This window comes from Chelonoidis abingdonii, chromosome 11 (genome assembly GCF_003597395.2).
Source record: "Chelonoidis abingdonii isolate Lonesome George chromosome 11, CheloAbing_2.0, whole genome shotgun sequence".
NCBI lineage: Eukaryota > Metazoa > Chordata > Testudines > Testudinidae > Chelonoidis > Chelonoidis abingdonii.
Window position 1 is genome coordinate 43,956,083 of NC_133779.1, and position 23,393 is coordinate 43,979,475.

General features: G+C 38.9%; 1 protein-coding gene across 2 annotated transcripts in view; it reads left to right on the top strand.

Annotated features, from left to right (window-relative positions):
* ASH1L (ASH1 like histone lysine methyltransferase) overlaps nt 1-23,393 on the top strand; it is a 162,366-nt gene that overhangs the window by 13,182 nt on the left and 125,791 nt on the right. Inside the window, exons 1-2 of one of the 2 annotated variants that reach the window (XM_032767135.2) lie at nt 1,133-1,353; nt 8,389-8,911. In XM_032767135.2, the coding sequence (XP_032623026.1) occupies nt 8,489-8,911 (423 nt within the window). In that variant the 5' untranslated portion in view covers nt 1,133-1,353; nt 8,389-8,488. Of the gene's footprint in view, nt 1-1,132; nt 1,354-8,388; nt 8,912-23,393 lie in introns of those variants that run through there. The other variant, XM_032767134.2, reaches the window with a different exon arrangement.

Here is a 23,393-nt window from a genome sequence, read left to right on the forward strand (position 1 = left end):
AGATTTATAGGGAGCTCTGTTGTGGTAGGACCTATACGGACAGTAAAAAGCTGTTTCCACCCCAAAGATCTTACTGTCTTAAAGAAAGGTTCGAGATTAGGGGTACAAACATTTTTCACATAAAGTATCTTTAGTCTCAGTAGAATTGGATTTTTTATCATTTTGACTGATATCAATATTTTTAAGCATTTTTTCTATTTTGATTTTTAAATTTTGCAGTTGCACAAAATTATGGATTTTGAACATTTTTTTTTTTTTTAATTTTGAACTATTTAAATTTTCAGTGTTGTGGGAAATTCTAGGATGGTCCTACAATTATTTAATGACAGTAGATGTCGAAATTCAAAAAATTTTATAACCATTAAAACACAAATTGTCAATATCACATGTCAAAATACAAAAAGTAAATATCCTTAAATCAAACTCTTAAGAAATTCTCAAACAGTGCTTTTCTTACTTTGCCTATCTGTGAATTCTGATGATTACCTATGGAAATATTTTTTCATTGGTTTGTGTGTGTGTGGTGAAATTGACATAGAAAAATCTAATCCTTCCAAGCCTTAGTATCTTCAATATGAGCATCTGAGTATCTTTCACATAAAATCAATAGGAATGGTCAGGTCCTTAGTAGACTAATTCATAGATTCCAAGACAGAAGGAGGCATTGTGATCGTCAGTCTTACTTCCTGTATAACACAAGCCATGCAGCTTCCCCAAAATAATTTCTAGAGCATATCTTTTAGAAAAATATCCAGTCTTGATTTTAAAATTGCCAGTGATGGCGACTCTACCACAACAGTTGGTAAATTGTTCCAGTGATTAATAACCCTCACTATTAAAAGTATATGTCCTATTTCCAGTTTGAATGGTGTAGCCTCAGCTTCCACTCTTCGGAGTGTTTTATACCTTTCTCTGCTAGATTGAAGAACCCATTATCAAATATTTGTTCTCTGTGTAGATAATTACAGATGGTAATTAAGTCCACATTAACCTTCTCTTCCTTAAGCTAAATACATTGAGCTCCTTGAGTCTGTCACTGTAAGGCATGTTTTCAAATCCTTTAATCATTCTCTTGGCTTTTCTCTGAACCCTCTCCAATTTATCAACATCCTTCCTGAATTGTGGACACCAGAACTGGACACAGTATTCCAGCAGTGGTTGTGCCAGTGCCTAATACAGAGGTATATTAACCTTTCTACTCCTACTTGAGATTCCTCTGTTTATGTATCCAAGGATCACATTAGCCCTTTTGGCCACAGTGTCGTGCTCGGAGCTCATGTTCAGCTGATTATCCACCATGGTCCCCAAATCTTTTCCAGAGTCACTGCTTCCCAGGATAGAGTCCCCCGTTATGTAAGTATGGCCTACATTCTTTTTTTTCCTAGATGTGTGCATTTATATTTAGTCATATTAAAACATGTATTATTTGCTTGTGCCTAGTTTACTAAACAATCCAGATGACTCTCTCTTACCGACATGTCCCCTTCATTATTTACCACTTCCCCAATTTTTGTGTCATCTGCAGTCTTCATTGGTGGTGATTGTATGTTTTCTTCCATGTCACTGATAAGTGCTAAATAGTGTAGGGCCAAGAATCAGTCTCCACAGGATTGCACTAAAATTACACCGACTCAATTTCCTATTTACAGTTGCATGTTGATACCTATCTGTTAGCCAGATCTTAATCCATTTAATGTGTGACATGTTGATTTTGTATCACTCTTTCTTTCTTTGTCCTTTACTTTGCTAGCCATAGATTTCTCCTTGTGTCCTTTTGCTTTCCCTACAAATTTACTATAATTCCTAGCTTCCAGTTAATATTAATTGCTATCAAATTCCTCTGTTTTCCATTTGTTATATATATGTTTATATTTTATAGATGCTTTCACTTACTCTCTAAACCAGATTGTTTTTGTTTTTTAACCCATGAAGTCTTGTTGCTCAATCCTGGGATCCTGGCTTTTGGGGCATGTAGTAAAATGTTTTTAAACAGTTCCCAATTATTATTCACAATTTTCTCTTTAAATTCGTTCTCCCAGCTGATTTGGCTTGTAATTGTTTTCAGCTTTGTAAGTTTGGCTCTTTTAAAGGACCAAGTATACATATTATTGGTTTGCACTTTATTCTGTTTACACGTAACAGATGTAATAAAGTCACGATTACTGCTCCTAAGCAACCACTGATTTTCAGTTCTGTGTTCAGTTCCTCTTTACTTGTCAAGATAAGGACTAATACAGAATTCCCTTATGTTGGGTGCAGCACTTTTTGAATTGGGAAATCTACAACTTTTAGACATTCCAAGGACATTTTAGTACAGGCAGAATGAGACCTTCAGCGTATGTCACTCAATCAGACTCCATCATAATAAATCGTTTGTTCCTACACATTATAGATAGGTGATGCAGGCATTGTGTTCTCTAGTATGATTTTTGGTGGTCCCTAGCAGACACCAACTAGTATCCCATCTTGGTCTTTATCTGTTAGGACATTGATCTATAAGTATTCAGGATTATTTGCTTCCAAGTTGTTTGGTGACTTGGAAACAGGCAGTGCCATTTTTGACAAGAGTGCCAGTTCGCCTTGCCTTGCCTTTTGCCCATTCGATCCTTCCTAAACAGCTTATATCTAGTGATTTTAACATTCCAGTCATGTGGATCTTCTTATCTGTCAATGACTAACTAGGTAAAATTTGACCTGGTAAAACTAGAAAAACTTTAGAGATCACTACAGATGTTTTCTATCTGTCTTAAGCTTTTTGGTAGAGGCTATCTACATAATATCTTAGCAGTGAGCAGGTAAGTTAGATATACATTGTTGTCCATTTTGAACAGTAACTAAGAGAGAGTATATGCTCCAGAGAACCTTTTCTGGCTCTGCAAAGTACTGCTTGGTGTGATTCTCTCCCCGCTCCCATGCCCACTTTCTCTTTTGATTTGGTTATGGTGGGAAAACCTTTAGGGTATAGGTGGGTCTTCCAGTATGTTTGAAGAGCAGTCAGACTTTGGCTTCTTCTCTAGTACCTCATCCCACTTGATCAAAAACATGCTACCTCCGATTCTCACATGTTTTGATCTTGACTTTGTTAGCTGTATAGTTCTCAGAGTGCAGCTGTCTCGCTGAGTCATGGGTGAAAGTGTCAATTTCAGAGGTAACTGAGTCCTGATTCAAAAATATTTTAAGTATTAGCACTAGGGCTTGAATTATCATTGTAAGTGCAGTGGGAACCAATGAAAGAGTACAGAGCAATGGAGTGATGTACCCTAATGGCTTATCTCAGTGAGTAGGTGGTCTGCTATGTTCTACCAGCTGGAATCTGCTAGAGCAAATTGGATGGATTTTGCCTGCAGCAGAGCTAATCGTGGAAAATTCAGTTCCCTTTGCTACAGCTATTGTATCAAAGTAGTGGGAATGGGGAGATGAAAATATAGATGACTGGAGCTGTATCCTTATTTGAGAATAAGTAACAGTTTCGTATCAAGCTCAAGATGAAAGAAAACATTTCTTGCCATTGTCACTAATTGATCATCTAAAGTTAAATCTGCAGAGCCCCAATATCTTATACTATTTTGAATGGAGGACAGATGACAAAAGTAAGAGATCAGTGCTTGGCCAGTTCCTTGACACTTCCCTCTTCCCATCAACATTGTTTTACTCTTAGTTTTCTTTGTGCAGTTACTAATCAGCCAGTTGAACATATCGAACAGGCATTGGGATCTCTTTTGAGATGGAGTAGTTGCTTTTGTTGTAAAGCAGTGGTTCTGAAACTGGGGTTCACGCAATGTTACAGTGGGTTCTTGGGGGACGGGGGGAATTCCCTAATGGTGGACAGAGCTGTCCCTATGGACCACTGGCAGCACAGTACCAGCAGCCCGGAGCCCCTGGACTACCAAGAGCTAAGCAGATCAAAGCAAGCATATCTGTCACACTGAGATTTAAACTTCAAGACTCTTTATAAGAAATGGAAAGGGAGGTGGATTTTTTGTGTCTGTTTTTTAAATTAAATAGGCAGCTAGTATTAATTTTAAAATTATTATGAAGAACAAGTTTAAGCTTTGTTGTAATGTGCGTCATTTCCCTGGACTGCTGAAGACCTGAAAGCTTGTGTAGGAAGAAAACTTTGAGTTCGCTTCTTAAATACCTTCATGCTGTTTCACATCTGATACTCTTTGATGAAACATAGGAGCCTTGTCTAATAACAGGCTTATTCAAAGTGATGATAAGCTACGAAAGTGAGATCTTGGAAGAGTGTTGCCATTTTCATAAAGTAATAAAAATACTTTAATGATAAATAATAATTCATAATAGTGTGTAATAAGCATGTCATAAAAACAAATTTTATATTTCCAAGATTACTGCTTTTATACTCGGGTAAAGGAGAAAATCCTTGGAAATATTAATTTTTTAGGAGCGGGTTTGTGAGACTTGACATTTTAGTGAAAGGGGTTCACAGGTTGTTGTTTAAAGTTTGGAAACCACTGTTGTAAAGGTTAGTTAAAGGTGGGTGTCCTCAGCATATTGTTGGCAGCGTAGCTTGTGTTATCTCACACTCTTCAACTGCTCTCATGTAAATGTTGAGGGTGAATAGATTCCTGCCAGACTCTGCAAGTGAGAAATCTTAGGGAAGGGGATCAGTTGCCCTTAATGCTATTTGGGTCATTTTTCAAACCATTGTAGTGTTGTGTTAATCTGTTTCATTTCTGTCATGTAAGAAGGTCAGCAGCGCCTTGTGATCAACTGTTGAAACCTGCTCTGGAGCTGTAGTTAGAAACAACCATTTTCTGTCATTTTGTATTGTATAGTGGAATAGACCAACACAGAAGATTTGAGAATGGGAGTTGTGTGTTCCATTTCCTTATATTAGTAAGGAGATGATCTGCCAGGTTTGGAGAAATTGAAGCTTGTGAAGTTTTGTCCATATTGAGTTAGAGTCCAACATGTGGTAATGAAATTAAACCAACGAAAAAGAATAACATGATCAGAAAGTATGTCTGAAATCCCTAATCCTTATATTAATACGTTTAGTGTTGCTCTTTATCTCAAGGAAATAAAATTATTGGATAAGTCAATACACAGTAGAGAAATTCACATTTGGTATTTTTAAACCAGGATCCAGCCATCCTTCAGAAATGTCCTGTGTTTTAAGTTCTGCACATCCTTGAATAGTAACCAAAAGAAATATACACAATCTTCCTTCTCCCTGTAAAAATGTGTTGCCTTTCCATTTGCTTTTCATTGCTTCTCTTCTAGCATACTCTAAAATAAAACTTAAATATAATCTCTCTTAGAATTCCCTGTCCTATTCAAAAAGGATATGAAAGAGGAGCAAGAGATATGTCTCATCCCTGGACAGACAAAATCAAATTAAACTTCTGAATATTACTCCAAGCCTGTGATGGTTGATATTTGTATTGGCCTTAGAATCTTAATGGGCAAGGTGTACATGTTGATTATAACTGTCAAACTTCAGACATAGTGTATATACTCGATCATAAGCCGGTTCATTTATAAGCTGACCCCCCCCCACCCCACAAGATGGATAAGTAAAAATGAAAAAAAATTATAACCCGTTCATAAGCTGACCCTATCATTCAGGGGTCAGCAAACTTTGGCTCCCCGTCCATCAGGATAAGCTGCTGAGGTGCCAAGATGGTTTGTTTACCTCGAGGGTCCACAGGCACGGAGGTAAACCTAAGTAAACAAAGTGTCCTAGCACACCAGCTTTTTACCCTGACAGGCTGGGACAGCAACTGATTGGGAAATTTTTTATGAGGGAGAAGCTGGGAGTCAGGAGTAACCCCTGTGGCCATCCCCCACATGACCCTACCCCTAGCCTGGGACCCTCACACTCTCCCCATCCCGTCCCTTCCCACCTTATCTGGGGGGGCCAGGGGAGGATGTCTGACCTGGCCGCAGCCTGCTGCGGTGGGCCAGACCGGGTGGCGCGGCTGCAGCCTGCCAACCCCAGAGCTGCAGCTGCTTCAGAGGCTGGGAGGAAAGCAGTGGCCAGAACTGGAGAGACTCTGGCCCCGTCTCTTCCCTTCTGTCTCTGCTGGCTGTGCTGACTCTCCTTGTTCCCTCTGTTCAGAGGCAGCTCCAGGCCCCAGCATGCCAAGCGTGTGCTTGGGGCGGCAAGCCACGGGGGGCGCTCTGCCAGCGCCGCGAGGGCGGCAGGCAGGCTGCCCTCGGTGGCTTGCCTGTGGAGGGTCCACTGGTCCCGCGAAGGTCTGCCGAAGCTGCGGGACCAGCAGACCCTCCGCAGGCAAGCCGCCAAAGGCAGCCTACCTGCTGTGCTTGGGGCGGCAAAATGCCTAGAGCTGCCCCTGCCTCTGTTGGGGGGGAGAGGCTGTGTTCCACCTCTCCTGCCAACCCCCGTCTCTGGTGCTTCCCTTTTTACAAAAAAAATTCGGCTTATGAGCAAGTGTATGTGGTATTTTGTCAACAAAGAAATATATTTTTGTAAAGTATTATGAGTGCAATTTAAATTCACACCAAATGTCCTATTTGATGTTGAGAAAGGAAGCACATATTGAGACATAGTACTGGATTCCTGTGAGTGCCCATATCTCTTGCAGCGGTAGAACGATGTGAATTTTGAACAGGATCTTTCAGTAAATATTCTACACAAAACTGTAAGCCATGTGAGTCACGATCCAGTTACCCTCCAAGAAGATTTAGAAGAATACTTAATATGAGTTTTTTTCTTTGGGGAACTCTAGAACAGTGAGGATTTCTTACTGGCAAGTTTTGTAGGGTTCCCCCCCCCTCCCCCGCGCCTCCTTTGAAGGAGAATTTTACTATTCACTATGGTTATTCTGTAATTTAAATATTTCATTGGGGTGTGAATGATAAGCAGTGTGCTCTAAGAAATATTTTTTGAGTTGGGAATAACCTTTCATAACTTTTCAGTGATAGAGCACTTTTAGTAACCTTTCCAACTACAGATAAGAAACTTTCTAGAACCTTCCTCGTAATGGTAGTCTTATGAGAGAGAACTGAGTTAGACTGATATGTCGGAGATGGAACAGAGGGATAGGCTGAGCAAAAACCAAAACTAAAACACATACTGACTAGATAAGAGGACAACTAGTTTTTTGGGGTTTGATGGCTTTTTTAGAGTGTGAAAATAATTCTTGAAATCTAGCAGAAAACACTATCTCAAGTACTATTTTAACCCCAGGGTCATTTCTATTTGAGTGCTTGGCCTCCAACTTAGTCAGTATGTGTAATTTATTAAATGCAAAGTTGCTAAGAAAAAAGATTGCTTGATTGTTTGGTGCAGTGGAAGTTGCAACTTGTAGAAACTTGAAAGAAAGCAAATCTGATCAAATTTCATGGTGGTAGAATGTTGCCATGACAACAGCCTTTAAAAGTGTTCTGCCCTTTAAAGGTATGTATGTATAAATATGAAGAAATACTAATGGGAAATAGTCCTTTCTAGAACAGAAAATATTCATCAGTTCTAAAAGAAATTTTTTCTTGTGTTATAGTGTGCAATTGGAACCATAAAATGTTAGTTAATTTCTTGCAGATGATTAAACAGTAAATAATGGTATTCTCCTACCATTTTATAGTGGGTGGTAGTTCTGAGCTGCCATTTAGCAGATTTCCTTTCTGTCATAATTGCCATTTCCTATTCTCCAACACAATCAGGAGCTAGTGTCTACTTTAAAGTTTGTGTGTCTGAGCCTCTGGGGTGAGCAATGGCTATGTTGTCTTCTAATGAATCTATGCTAAGCAGAGATGCCTCATTAGCAGTTGTATTAGAAATGGGGTTAGCTAGAAGGGACAAAAACAGTTTTGAATGACAAATCTCAATACTAAGTGTTAGTCTGTTTCCTGGTGTTTGTGGGAGACAAAAACAGTTATATCTCATTATTTTTCCCAGTCTTGAGACTTGGATTTTTGAATAACAACTGAGATCAAAAGTTGCCTATAACTCAAAAAAACTAGGGTGAGATTTGTGGATGGAAAACTGGGTAGGTTTATGCTTCTAGTTTTATAGTGGAGCTGTAGGGGTGGAGCGGGTAAGTGCCACTGATCAATAATTTTGACATTGCCTGTAATTGTTCAGGAGCTTTCAATTGAAAAGGCCCTATAGGACCTACAGTTGCAGGCTTTTAAACTAGTAATAAGATTAAATTTTACTAGCCAATACCTAAAAATGATGGCTTGACAGAAGAGAACTGGTAGGTTCCTGCTGTAGCTCAGCAGAGATTTGGGGGGTTTGTCATACCCTCTGAATGGATCTGGTGCTCATTGTTTGGAACTTTTTATTGAGAAATAAGCTTTTTATGTTTATTGACCAGAAAGCAATTATAAGAATGTTTCATTAATTTCTTCTTTAAAATAGAAAATCATTTATTCTATTCTTATGTGTTTCTCTTACAGTATAAAAGATGTGGTTGCAAGTTGTAGAAGAGATTTTTCTGTGGAACATACCTCTGTAAACCTTCCCTAAAATCCCCTGAAGGCATATACTGCACCTGTGATGGACCCTCAGAATACTGCTATGTTAGGGTTGGGTTCTGATTCCGAAGGTTTTTCTGGGAAAAGCCCCTCTGCAGTCAACACTGACATAGTGATAGGCAAGAGAGAAGTAGATCTAGAGAGTAGCACCAAGGAGGAAGAAGATATTAAGAAGAAGAACTGGGAGGGGAGCAACACTGAGACTGGGAAGAATGAGGGTCTGACTGATGCACAGCAACAGTTTTCAGTGAAAGAAACCAATTTTTCAGAGGGAAATTTAAAATTGAAAATTGGTCTTCAAGCTAAGAGAACTAAAAAGCCCCCTAAGAACCTGGAGAATTATGTGTGCCGGCCTGCCATAAAAACCACTATCAAGCAACCAAGAAAGGCATCAAAGAGTGGGAAGATGACAGATGAGAAGAACGAACATTGTCCTTCAAAACAAGTGAGTAGTGTTTATATACTGTTAAATGCTTCCCGACTCCTAGATTATCCTGTGAGGGGTTGTATGTGCTATTGGCCAAGTTACACCCCTATATAAAATACATATCTGAGGAATAGTCTTCATTCTAAAGTCTAGTTATGGTCAGAGAAGTGACATCTCCCTGTTCCATATTTAATATCTACTAATAATTTCCAGGTCAAGTCAACTCAAAATTACTAATCTAAAGAAAGATTTTCTGTCTCCAACACAAGATCATGGGGTTTGTTGACTGCTTTGTGTATCATTACAAGCAATGAAGACTCTGGTCTCAGAATTTAATGGCCGTTCTGTTGATGATGATTGACTCAGCAGAGAATTCATTTTGCTCTTCATTAGCTAGTTTGACTTTGTTGTAGTATTTACACTAGTAAAAACTAGTTTTTGCTGGTATCCTAAGTGGATGTGACCAGAGTAAATAGCAGTACCATTTTTAGTCTCTTGCCTTCATTTACAGTGACAACTGTGTATTTATACCATGCTCATCACTATAGTAACCATATTTGTTTCCCTACTAAACAGTTATTTTAATGCTTAGATCCTAGCCATTGATATTACTACTCTTTAGTCAGTGGTTGGAAGGGAAAAAACATTGGATCTGATGGAATGAAGACTTACAATGTACTGCTTATAATTCAGTAGCACCCAAAATGTGCTAGGTGTTTTACAAATATGAGAAGACAGCCCCCACTTGATGGAACTCTTGTTCTGATAAGATGTGCAACAAGATCTACAGTAATAGATGGGATAAATAGGATGAGTTGACAAGGATTACAAAAATAAGGGTGCATGATTGATTACTTTATGTACACATCTTGTTACAAAATAAGCTTCCCAATATGTATAAAAATTTCCCCAACCAACTAAAATGCTATTCTGGAGCAAAGTGCCCCTTTTCACTGCCTCTCTTCACTACTTATCTAAGGCCATGATTCAGCAGAACATTTGTGTGGTGCCTACATTCTGTTGAAGTTTAAAGTTAAACGTGCTGAAGTACTATGCTGAGTTGAGGGCCAAGTCCACTCCCCCTTAAACCAACCCTCCTTAAATATCCATCTCCCCTTATTACCAACCTCCCTGACTATTCCCCCTTCTCTTTATACTCCCTCAGCATCCTTCCACTATCTACCCTCACTCCATGTGGCAACCCTGGATAATTCATCCTGAGAATATGCCACACCTCTTCTTGCCAGTCAGCTCCCTTCCTCAACACAAGTCCCCATAATTTCCACATTGCTGCTGCTGTGGGAAGCTCCCAAGACTGGAGGGTGTTCCATTTCCCTGTCCTTTGCTCTCCACAGCTAAGTTGCCTGTATATAAACACAGCCAGCAACATCTATCAGGCAGAACCCTGGAGATGGCAGAACAGAGCTCTTTGGTCATGTGGTGGTTAAGGACCTGCTTTTTCTGCTGGCTGACACACATACCCTCCCCCATTGAGGAGATTGTCACATTTAAGCACATTCTCAACTTTAAGCACTTGTCCTTGCCTTAAAGAATAGATACAGTGTAATAATAGTGATAGCTAAAGTCTCCTTTCTTCTCCTCCAGACTAAATCATGCAAAATGTTTCATGTATAAAGCAAAGGCAACATATTTTTTTCTCCGCTGTGTGTTGTTGGCCAATATTCATTTGGTTAAAGGGTGTGAACCTATTGCATGTCAGAAATTACTTTGTCTCAAGCTTATTAAAAACACCACTGCAAATAGCATAAAACTTTATTTTATTTTTTGTCAGACCCCTTGGATTTTCACTGCATGGGAGGAAGCAGAAACAAATTTCACACTGATATGTACTTCTGTGAATAATTTCAATATTGGATATAACAGGACAGTTAAAAATGAATGACTTTTTAAAAATAAACTCAGATATTTATACTTAAATACATTTTTCTTATTTAAAATAAACCTTTTTAAAAATTAAATTTGAAATGATGGCGACTTGTGTTAAGACCTAAATTTACTATACTGTATTAGCCAGGGCTTTGGAGCTGTGCTCTGGCTCTGCTCCAGTTCCAGGCAAAAACCTGCAGCTCCACTGCTCCGGAGCTGCTCTGCACTCCAGCTCCGGGCTCCGCTCCAAAGTCCTGGTATTAACATAAATTTAAAAATAACATTGAAGCTTGAAAAAAATATTCAAGCAATACATGTTTGCTGCTGAAGTTTTAAAGAAAGTCAAACCACTGAACTGATGGAAGTCACTGACTACACCTGGAACCAGAGTTTGTTGAAGTGCTAACCAGCTTTTGACAGCAGTGGCCTTTTCTGCAATGCCGAGAGAATATTTTCTTCATTTCAGTTTATTCAACTAGTTCAGTTTAGTGATCAGGTCAAAGTTGAGACACTGATTGATTGGGAATTGAAAAAGAAAGAGAGGTTATTTTCCTCTTCCAGTATGTGAAGGTGTGAGAGGATCAGATCTATTAGTTCTAAAATCTTGAAGGATAAGGTGATCAGAAACAATCAGTACAACTCACTAGTTACAGATACTTCCTTTGTTTAATAAATAGGTTAGTTTTAAATGCCAAACGTTTTGATAAAGGGGGAAAAAAGTTTATGTATCAGAACATTTTAAGGTAGTTTTATTAAATAAAAGAAAAAATAAAATAGCTGTTTTTTATTTCTAATTGAATTACAATTTCCATCCAAATAGAGCTTGAGACAAATCATAAGTAAAATAACTATCGCCATCTAGTAAATGGGAAATGTCATTCATCATTTTCTAACATAATAAAAATGAGGAATCCTAATGTGTATTCAAATTGCTTAAATAAATGTGTCTAGATACAGTTCATCTTCCTGGTTTTCAAAATGAAGTCCCAATTTTAGTGTAAAGACTATCATTCATTCCAAATCCACTTGGTTGAATGATTACCAATCAATGAGAATTAGCCTTTCATTAGGAAGAGAACTAAAAGGTACAAATCCAAAACAAGACTTAAGATGGATAATTTAAAATAAGGTTTCATGCTTGCTGATTTAAATCAGGATTAAAATGTGAGGTTTGAAATCACTTTAATTTGAAGTCAATCTACGCTGATATATACTTCCCACATTCCTGAAATCTAGTTGCAGATCCAAGACCATGCTACCATGCCACTAAAGTTATCACTAAAGCCACTGCAAATACATGCCAAGGAAGATGTAAATGTAGAGTATCTATATATATATTTGAGTTGTTTGAATAAATTACTTATAGTGCACAGTTATGTTAAGTGCTACATGGAAAACACAAAACAGGTGCATGCCCCAAAAATCTAAAAGTCTAAGTGATTGATTTGACAGACAAGTAGGGATAACATATACCTAGAAGGACAGGGATGAGGAAGAATTTGGGTAACAAAGATGATTCTCAGTTTATCACTTTAACCAGACATAGCTTGATAGTTCCAGATTTTTTTTCTCATATATGCAAGTTTCAAGCTTTCATTTTAAAGAAATTTGTATTTGTAGACTTTCTGGTTGCAAAAATAGCTACCCAATAGCAATTCAGTGCTGTTTTCCAAAGTCTGGGGACAGTCTAGACAATAGCCTTCAAACATTTGAATTGACTTTTTCAGCAAAATGGGGCAGTGAATTAGAAAAACAGTGATAGCAAGGTAAATAGTAACATTAATTATTTCACTGCAAATCATATTAGTAGAAACATCCTACTAACATTTTGTCAGTTGTGCTTGGATTTGTTTGAAAAGTCATTCCACAGGAATAAAAGTGCAAACTTTAAAGAAGCCTGTAGTTGAATGTATTCTTGCTCCCCTGCATATAGTGATCAGGGGGAGTGGGGAGGGGAATGATAGATCATTCTAGGGGGATTTGAAAGAGGTCCAGGAGGAGGGGAAGATCCCATGCAGAGAATGAACAGTCTCAGTGATATGGGTGATATATTTGTTGTGTTTTATTTTAAAAAAAAAAAAAAAAAAAGTTGAAATTAGTTAGTTTTTATGTAAATATTTTCAATGGGAGCTATTTGTTTTTGCAGTTCTAAATGTAAAAGCATAAAATGTAGGTCCTGGTTTCTCCTTCAAGATGGCTACCAGGTACAATATTACCTTCTACCCAAGAAGGGAAATGGGGCCCAATAACTTCCACTCAAGTGATATACTCTGCTAAATACTTATTTGGTGGTGAAAAGACCAGGATTAATTATATATAAAAAGTGACTTTAAATCAGTGCATCTCTCTGTCCTTGTGTAGGCTGAGCAGGGTTAGATACAGTGGAGCTGCACTGGTGGTGAATAATGGTGGACAAGGCGCCAATACCTGTTGGCAACAAGTGCAGCTGTGCTGGTTTTGACAACAGTTTAACTGCTATAAGCACCTTTGCTTAGTCTCGTGTCTTGCACTTTGATGGGGGAAAACCTCCCCATTATAATCCATAAACCCACCACCTTATCCTTTTTTAAATCCTTCCATCAGATTCTTCTCTACTGTAGTAACTACAGAACACTGCCATCTGATCATGTCTAGCCAGATGGTGAGCTGAGACTAATACTTACGCAAAACACATTAGTTTTTTTGCTCTTCCTCACCCCACCTATAAAATGTTTCAACTATGTGCTATGTCTTGTCAGAAACCTAGATTCTAAGAGCTCTGGGACAGATACTGTCTTTTTGCTACATATTTGCACAGGACCTAGCACAAAGGGTCTCTTATCCTTTATTAGGATCCCTAGGTACAACTATAATATAAAGAATAAATAATAAAATGCTAATGGAGGCAGGAATAAACCATTTTTAACAGTGTCAGGAAAAGTTACTCCAAACAGATGTACTTGTCACTGTGAAAAAATAAGATGATGTAGTTAGAAAAGGTATAAGATTCTCAAGCCTCGTCTATACCATGGAAAAATCTTTTGGCATTTTTAACAGTCTGATTATAGCTAGGGTTTACAGACAGGTTGGTGATTGCTTCTTGGCAACAGTTCCTAAATTCTATGGCAACGTTAATTTATTTTGTTACCATGAAATACTCTTTATTTGCATCCCTCCCACCCCCATACAGATATACACAGTTCATGGCTCATAGTTGAAAATACTTTAGTGTAAAATTCACTGATGATTATTTTCCACAGTTTTTATTTTTTGATAATGGAGCTTTTTGCTGTGCACTTCAGGTGGCATGGCTCCACTCCCCAGGCCTCCATTCCCATGTTGTTGTCCAGGTGAACTGGCTCAGAATGTCCTTTCTCCATGTGTGCCAGAGAATGAAGGAACTTGTAGGTGGCTTCAGTGGCTCATCTCCCCAGTTCTTTGATTGCTGTACTGTTTAAAACAAAACAGCTAGGGCTTGTCTACAGTACACAGCTTTTAGCGATAAGACAGTGTCAACACAGCCTTGTCGCTAATGGTAGTGTGTGTAAACACTCTTTTTTGTCAGTTTTTTGTCAGCACTTTTGCTGACAAAATACTTCCAGCCCCACAAGCGGTGTTAGCTTTGTCCGCAGGAGAGCACTCCTGCCGACAAAGCCACGTTCACACTGTCACTTGTGTTGGCAACATTTTTGCCTGTAAGTACCCTTGAAAGACACAAGGTTTGTCGACAACATCACAGTGTAGACAAGTCCTAGAAAGTGAGAGAGTAGACAGGTGGAGAGTCAAATCAGAAGGATTGCAGAGACAACTACTAAAGAGGAATCCTACATAAAATGTGTCTGGAATGCTCTTAATGCTCTGCCTTTGGATATCATCTTTCTCCACATGTTAGACTGGATCATCTAGTGCATTTGATCTAACATCTCTCAGGTTTAATTGCTGTGGTTTGAAGAGAGTGCATTTTCTATGAGGTATGGAATTGGCTCCCACCTCAGTTCATCATAGGCTGAGTCTGTGGATCATCATAGGCTGAATCTGTGGTCATGCTGCAAGGCCTATTTGTTCTCCAGGCTTTTCCTTGGAAAAGGGATACATTTTGATGGGAAGTGGCTTATTTAAGAGTTTTGAAATAAGTTGGTAGAATTTAAAGATTTGTTTGAATTTATTTTTTTTTAAACTTGTCATGTGGAAATATACCCAGACCTTCAGGTGTATTTTTAAAACAAAAAAGAAAACAGTAAAAATGGAATAAATAAAATACATCTCTGAAAATTAAGGGCTTGAAGTGAATGTCTTCATTTTAATATTATTTTAATTCTAAACTAATTTTGCCCCTGCCCCTTTCCAGTTCTTTTCCAAACATCACTTTAGATATCAAATTACCACCAAATTAAGAATGCATGCTAATGACAATGGACATGGAATAAAAATCTAAACACTGTGAAACCTCATCTTGAGCACTTTCCATCCTATGTCAGAGACCTGAGAGGGTCTCTCTCTTCAACACTTCGCAACACTTTGTTTGGCTTGTCATTCCCATAAAGTAGTATTGAAATTAAACAGAAGATTTCATGCCATGCCAAGCCATATTAAAATAGTGTGTGGAAAACCTCTTTTTTTTTTTTTTTTTTTTTTAATTGTTAAACATGGAAGTGTATGTCCCTTTAAGTTAAAAAACAAAAACAAAAACCTTTGAGGGTAAACAGCAGAGTGCCCCTTCCAGTCCTTCTCCAGAGCAGTTAAGAACCATTTTCCTTTATTACTCTGAGTGACTTGCAAAAGATTTTTTAAAAATGGAGCTTGTGCTTTTTGTCCTTCAATAATAGGTCAAAGTCTGAAACCCTTTTTTATAATGTCTCTTTCTGCCATTTTATTATTATTAAATACAAGGAATATATGCAGTGTTGTAGCTGCATCGGTCCCTGGATATTAGAGAGACAAGGTGGGTGAGGTAATAACTTCTGTTGGTAAGAGAGACAAGCTTTTGAGCTACACAGAGCTATTCTTTAGGTCTGGATCCAATATAAAAGATATTACCTCACCCACCTTATCTTTCAAATATAAAGAATGTAAGTTCTAGTCTTTTTCCGTAGTTTTGCTAAAAAAATGTGTTGGTCATAGAAGATGTACATTGGTAGTTTTTTACACCTTAATTGAAACAGTGGAAGTACTGAATCTTTATCAAAGGCTTTCTTTCTCAAGAATTTTTAGAGGAAAACAAAAACACAAAACAGAGTTTTAGATTGCTTAACTAAAAATTTCTTTCCCTCTTTTCCCTCTCAGTTACATAATGTTCACACTCTGCTCTAGTTCTCCAGTAAACCTAGATATGTCTTCACTGTATCATTAGCTCAAGGTATATCTTGAAGGTTATCCCTAGCCAGACCCACATCCACACACACAATTGGTAGCTCAAATTAAGTGCAGTGTTAAGCTCAAGGTAGCTAGCTTGTTGGATGTGGGAGTGGCATTTGAAGCTCGTGGGGACTCAGCTGCAGAGTTTTCCAGCTTAGGCAAAACCTGCAATTTAAAATGTTAAAAAAAAACAAAACAAAAGCACTTTCAAAAGTCATCATTATGCATTATAAGGAAGCAACAAAGAAGACATATCCAGGTTTTTCCCTTTCAAGTCTGTCCCTGTTTACTGCTGAGGAATTGGGTATGAAGGCATGTTATAAACATTCTTCACATATAAAGAGCTGGTGTTCTGAGATACTGCAGTAAAACCTCAGAGTTAGAAACTGACTATTCAACCACACACCTTATTTGAAGCTAGAAATACGCAATCAGGCAGCAGCAGAGAAGACACACAAAAAAGCAAATATAGTACAGTACTGTGTGAAATGTAAACTACTTTTAAAAGGTGGGGGGAGAGGGTTAATTTTTTTGACAAGATAAGGAAGCTGTCTTGCTTTTAACCATCTTAATTTAAATGATTTTTTCTTCTGCATACTAAAGTTTCAAAGCTGTATTAAGTCAATGTTCAGTTGTAAACTTTTGGAAGAACAACCATAATATTTCTTGTTCAGAGTTATGAACATTTCAGTGTTACAAACAACCGAAGGTTCGTAACTCTGAGGTTCTACTGTATTCGATTATGCTTGAATAAAATGTCCTTTTTGAGTCCCTTTTGTTCTGTCAGCTGTTTTACATACAGTTGACCACAAAGTGGACTGTAACAGGTGACTGGAGGTTCTCCTTAGTCCTGAGATTCTAGGTGGTAGTTTGGGCAGTTGCTTTTTATCTCTTTTCATGGATGGTTCTGCAGCATTTCATGCTGTTCTTTCCTGTTGAATGTTCATATGAAATTACTAAGAAGGTTAGCATGGAATCATGGACTGTGGTGTCCTTTAGTATGCTGATGGCATCCGACTCTGCATATCCATCTCATCTGAACTGGCTGACACTGGAACAAATGACCTGATGTCTAAATGAAATTGTTGGATGAGGGCCAGTTCACTGAGGCTCAACCCTGACAAGACTGAGATAACAGTAGTAGTTTGGGGGAAGCAACATGAAGAGTTTTCAAAGATTACATCTGCACCTGTGATTGAGAGCATGTGTCAGCTATTTGTTACAGTGGCACTGACCAAGAATTTCATTGGTTTTTGACAAGATGAGTGCTACAGTTTTTCATATATGGTTTTTCATTTCAAGTGTAGGCTACTGCAGTGCTGCCTCAATGGACCTGTATTGAGGGCATATGGAAGCTTAAAATACCACACCTTTTTATTAAGCCACAAGCCACTCAGCACATTGCATCAGTTCTATGTAATCTATATTCTGTTACTTTTCGGGTGGAGTTAAAGGTACTTATTTTTAAGTGGACCTAGTCGCTTGAGACAGTGCCACTCTCTCTGTGAGTGGTACTGCTGCATTTGTGAGCAGTAGAGACACTTGAGCTACAACTCCTCTTCTTTAAATGGAAGAAGGATGTTGGCAGGGCTTTTCTGTATGTGGGGGATCTTTGGCTCTGGAATTCATGGCTCTGGAATTCATCTGCTTGATCTACCAAAGCACTCATTTGTTAAATTTCTAGGCACATTTCAAAGCCTATCTATTTTTCTAGGCATTAGGTGATGAGGGTGGACTGAAAGTGGAGGGCAGTGAGATAAGGTTACTGTCACTGTTTTTTGTTTGCCACTATAGGCCTCCATAATAATAGCCTTCTGATGCATACCATAGTCCTATAAAAATTATTTATTTTGAATTAAATTTGATCAACTGTTTCCTTACAGCAGCAAATATTTAAAAGTAAGGAAATCATAAGCAACACAATTCCAATGTCCAAGAATTAGCCCACTGCCATCACAATATTCAGCAACACAATAAGACCTTTACATGGCAATGTTACAAATCTGTAGTTTGTTTGCTCTGTCGTGATTTAAAAATAGTGGACCAAATTGTTTCCACATGACTTTGTTATGGCATTTCCATTGTTGATCATTGCATCCACATAGCTCGGCAGCAGTGTCCACTAGCCATTCAGCATTACTGGGCAAATATCCCATGATGTACTGTTCTGCTGCTTTGCTCTGGTTTTTTTTTCTTGTGGGGCATTGTCGGATGCATACCAGAAACTACAGGACATATAGAATTTGAGGTCCAACTAACAAACTTCCATGATTCCTTTCTTGTCATCCATTCCATTTTGCCAGCACCACTTTCAAACTGATGTCAGGCAGCCTGGAGGATCCAGTGCTGAGCACCATGATCATGACAGTCATTAATAGGAACAGAATGATGTACATGCATTCTGAGTTGCTCAAGTGGATCAATTTGGCTCTGCAGCTTTAAAAGAGCTGTTGATGCTGCAGTGGTATGGCTAATGGCTGAAGATGAAATTGAGCATTTGCTTCTGCAGTGCATATATGTGGAGCACCTGTACTCGGTGGGACTTCACTTCTAGTCTTGGCCAGGTATCACTGACTAGTGGGAGAGCATAATGATGCAGAACTGGGATGACTAGCAGTAGTGACACAACTTGCTTCAACTTTCCTAGAAATCTGAGCAGATCTCATCTCTGAGTTGCACTGGCAGAAAACTAACATGAGCTTTCCTTAATATGGAGAAGCATGTTGCCATCATCATCTGGAAGATTGCCACTCCCAGTTACTACCGGTTGGTAGGGAATCCAGGTTGATATGGGTAAATCAATGGTTGGGGGTGTTGTTGTTGTGACGGTTTGCAGTGCTATGAGGAGGATGCTGTTATGTCAAAGCTTGGCAGTGCACAAATGGGATTCCCAAACTGCATTAGGTTTATTCTTTGCACCCCGCACCAGGCCAGAGACTTGATTAACAGGAAGGGGTATTTCTTTTCGGTATGGCAGGCCTGCTTGATCATTGTGGAAGATTCACCACTATTAATGTGGAGTGATATGGAAAGGTCCATGATGCAAGGATATTTAAAAATTCATGCCTGTCCTCTTGAATGAGCAAAGGAACTTTTGTTCATTGGAACACCGGACATTAATGGAGTTATGCTTATTCCTGTCATTCTAGCTTACCTTCTGAAAAGTTGGATGAGTTTAGCTGTATGTGAATTACTTTTTTAAGTTGTTAAATGTATTTGAATAGGCAGGGGGTGGGGGAAGTGACAATGCTGCTCTGAAGGTGTGGGAGGAGCAGTGTTCCTTGTGGACTTTCCAGGTGCCCTGACAGGGCTGTCGGTCTCCTGGCAGGAAGGAGAAGTCTTTGCCTCTGCGACCCACTGTAGTGGGGCTCTGTCACACTAGGTAATTGTCCCTTCAGTCTTATCCCCAGTATGGGAGTTGGAGGTGCTAAGTCCTGAAACAGAAGGCAAACCCAACTCAATACTGGGCCATCCCCCAACCTTCCAGTGAGGTACCCATCTATCTCCCTTCAGACTTATGCATAAATAAGAAACTGTTTGGGACACAACTCACTCTTGGTCTAACTACTCCTCCCTAGTGACTGCTCCGGTTAGCAGGGCCAGCCCTCTGCAACTCTACAAGCAAAGCTCCTTCATTGTGGCCCTCTATTTTGATGAAGAGAATACTTAATGGAATAGATCATCTGCATCATTTTGTTTTTCTGATGGCCTCTCTGTGGGTGATAACTCTCCTTTCTGTGCAATTACAGGTGTTAAGGGAAATCAGAAAAAAAAAAAAAAAGCTACAGGAGTGGAACAATAAGTCCCTGGTAGTCTGAAAGCCAATACTAATAAAATTTCTTTTCCCACAATTTTGGAACGTCATTCCCATCATCTCTTCCCACTCTGTGATTCCTTTTAAGATGGTAAGATGTTTTCAAACTTACTTCACAATATTTGTGGTGTCTGGCATTACATTTAGTTTTCAGGGGTGCCTGAAATTTGTAGAGTGGATGCCTGGAGGTGTATCTTCATTTTTTAGTTTTTCTTGTGGACTGTAGGGTTGATGGCTGGATGCACCTTCTCTCTTTAAATGGATGGTAGCACATTAGTAATTGCACGTGAACCTCGGCAGGCTGTTTTTATGTTGGATGACATCACGTTTAGCCAAGTCACCAGTAGACAGAGAAAGTTCCTCTTCAAAAAGGCAGTGGGCAAAAGGAGAAGATATGCAACACTGTCGTTTAAATGGATGGTTTCTCTGCAGCTGCTGCAAGATTAGAAGGGAACAACCTTGCTTTATGGGGAACCCTAATAAGCTGCTTTGCCAGACAATCTTAGTGTTAAATTTTTGCTCAATCTTTTTGTCTTGAATTCTTTTATTACTCCTATAGGTCGGCTTAAAGTGTACTGCAAAAATTAATAGAATTCTGCTTTAAGTACTCTGTATCAAATGTGACAAAGTTCCTCCTCTGTCTGTGTGGTCTTGTGCTTACTGGCTATCACTGCAGTGTGGCTAGAAATAGTTATTCATACTGTTAATAAAATATGAACATATTAAAGAATACCCTGTGTCTTTTATCTTGCCACAATACCTAAATTAGTCTTTTTTGCATATTGGAAGTAAGAAATTTTTTTCTCTTGATCTTACTGGGGTCATCTAAAGTGATTATAACTTGTAAACTAACATTTACTTGAAAATTCTCAGAAATCATTTTGAACATAAATTTGGAATGCATACACTTTATTACTTGTACATATCGGGGTTAATCTCTGCTTTAAATTCTGATCCCAATGCAGCCTTAATTATGGAGCCACTATTGCATAAAAACATAAGAATACTGGGTCAGCCCAGTGGTCCATCTAGCCCAGTATCCTGTCTTCCAATAGTGGCCAGTGCCAGAGGCTTCAGAGGGAATGAACAGAACAGGGAAATTTGTTGAGTGATCCATCTCCTGTCATCCAGTCCCAGTTTCTGGCACTCACAGTTTTAGGGACATGTGGAGCATGGAGTTGCATCCCTGACCATCTTGGCTAATAGCCATTGATCCTCCATGAACCTTCCTAATTCTTTTTTAAATGCAGTTATATCTTTGGCCTTACCACAGGTTGACTGTGTGCTGCGTGAAGAAGTACCTCATTTTGTTTGTTTTAAACCAGTTGCCTATTAATTTCATTGTGTGATCCCCTGGTTTTTTGTGTTATGTGAAGAGGTAAAAAACATTTCCCTATTCACTGTCTCCACACCACTCATGATTTTATAGACCTCTGTTATATTCCCCCCCTTAGCTGTCTCTTTTCTAAGATGAACAGTCCCAGTCTTTTTAATCTTTCCTCATATGGAAGTTGTCCCATACCCCTAACCATTTTTGTTGCCCTTTTCTGTACATTTTCTAATTCCAGTATATCTTTTTGAGATGAGGCAACCAGAACTGCTAGAGCAATACTGCACATGGTATTCAAGATGTGGGCATATCATGGATTTATATAGTTGCATTAAGATATTTTCTGTCTTATTATCTATCCCTTACCTAATGGTTCCTAACATTGTTAGCTTTTTTTGACTGTCACTGCACAGTGAGCAGATGTTTTCAAAGAACTATCCATGATGACTTCAAGATCTTTCTTGAATGTTAACAGCTAATTTAGACCTCATGATTTTGTATGGGATTATTTTTTCCAATGTGCATTACTTTGCATTTATCAACACTGATAAAGCTCTCCAAATCCCACCTATCCAAGATCCAGCATGTGCAAAATGGGACTACCCCCTTCCTACCCTCTCCCTCATATTGACCATTTCTACACTGGTCCAGTCATCAGCATAGTTTAAAGAAGCTTTAGGGCTCATCTATACAATGCTAGTTGCCAACAGCCCATAGGCACCATTTCAGCAAATAGGGATTTCTGGAATTGATATGGTCGGGCATAGGTGCTGGAACTGAGGGTACTGTAGGTACTGCTGCACCCCCTGGCTTGAAGTGATTTCCATCATATATAGGGTTTACAGTTTGATTCAGTGGCTATCAACAGCCCCACTATAAAATTGTTGTCAAGAAGATATCCTTGCACCAGGGGAATTCTTAGTGGCCAGGCAATCCCCAAAAATGTAAAGGGACCCTACAAGGACCAAGAATCTTGCCTATAATGTTATGAATTCATAACAAAGCTATTTTTATTTAATACATGAGGGAGTGTGTTTTGTAAAATTGGCTGCTGTACATGTTTGCTGACATATTAGAGACCAGAATCTCTGTGTAGATTTCCATAGAACACAATGGAATGAACAGTACAGGAGGTAAATTCAGTGAAATTATACAACCCTAAAGAAGCATGCTTTACATCTGTCACGGAGTGTAGGGGAGTCAGGGCCCTGCACCCCCCACTTCCTGCGATTCACCGTGACTCTTAGCCAGCCAGTAAAACAGAAGGTTTATTAGATACCAGGAACACAGTCCCAAGCAGGGCTTGTAGATACAACCAGAACTCCTCAGCCAGGTCCCTCTGGGGGGCAAGGATCTTAGACCCCAGACTTGGGGTTCCCTGCCTCTTCCCAGCTAGCCCAAAACTGAAACCAAAAACCCCTCCAGCAGGCTCTCTCCCTTGGTCCAGTTTCCGGGGCAAAGGTGTTAACTTGCCCCACCCCCTCCTGGCTCAGGTTACAGGCTCAGGTACCATTCCTCACCTAAAGTCATCCCCTGCTCTCCCATCCCCCACGCAGACAGTTCCAGTAAAACTAAATGACATTCCCAGGTCAGTCCACCCCGCTCCCTACTGCATCACAGCATCCCAATGCTGTTTTTAGTTTCTGTTGATAAAACTGCAAATGGGCACATACTGTGTGGACCTTAAATTGAGATTAGCAAAGATCAGTTTAAACTACATGAAGAAATAACTGTTCTAAGAATTCACATCCAGTTTAAGCAATATGTGGAAAGTTCTAGAGTCATGTAACCCTAAGAAATATTTTAATTCTCTATTAATAAACTATTTTTATATTTAAACATACACACACACAACCTTTCAAAGGTTCTACTTAACATTTTTATAATCAGCAGTTAAAGTATTTCCAAAAGCAAGAAGTGGAAATGTTAGCATGAACATTGACATCATCATCATCAATACCTAGATCTTATACAGAGCTTTTCACCAGTTCTCAAAGCACTTTACAAAAGTCAAGAATTCCACTTACATTTCAGGAAGATTTTATGTATAATAGCAAATGCTATTAGCCACAATTTTCAGATTCAGTAACTAAATCATAGTGATTTATTTGAGTGGCTCTATGGTATGGAAGATT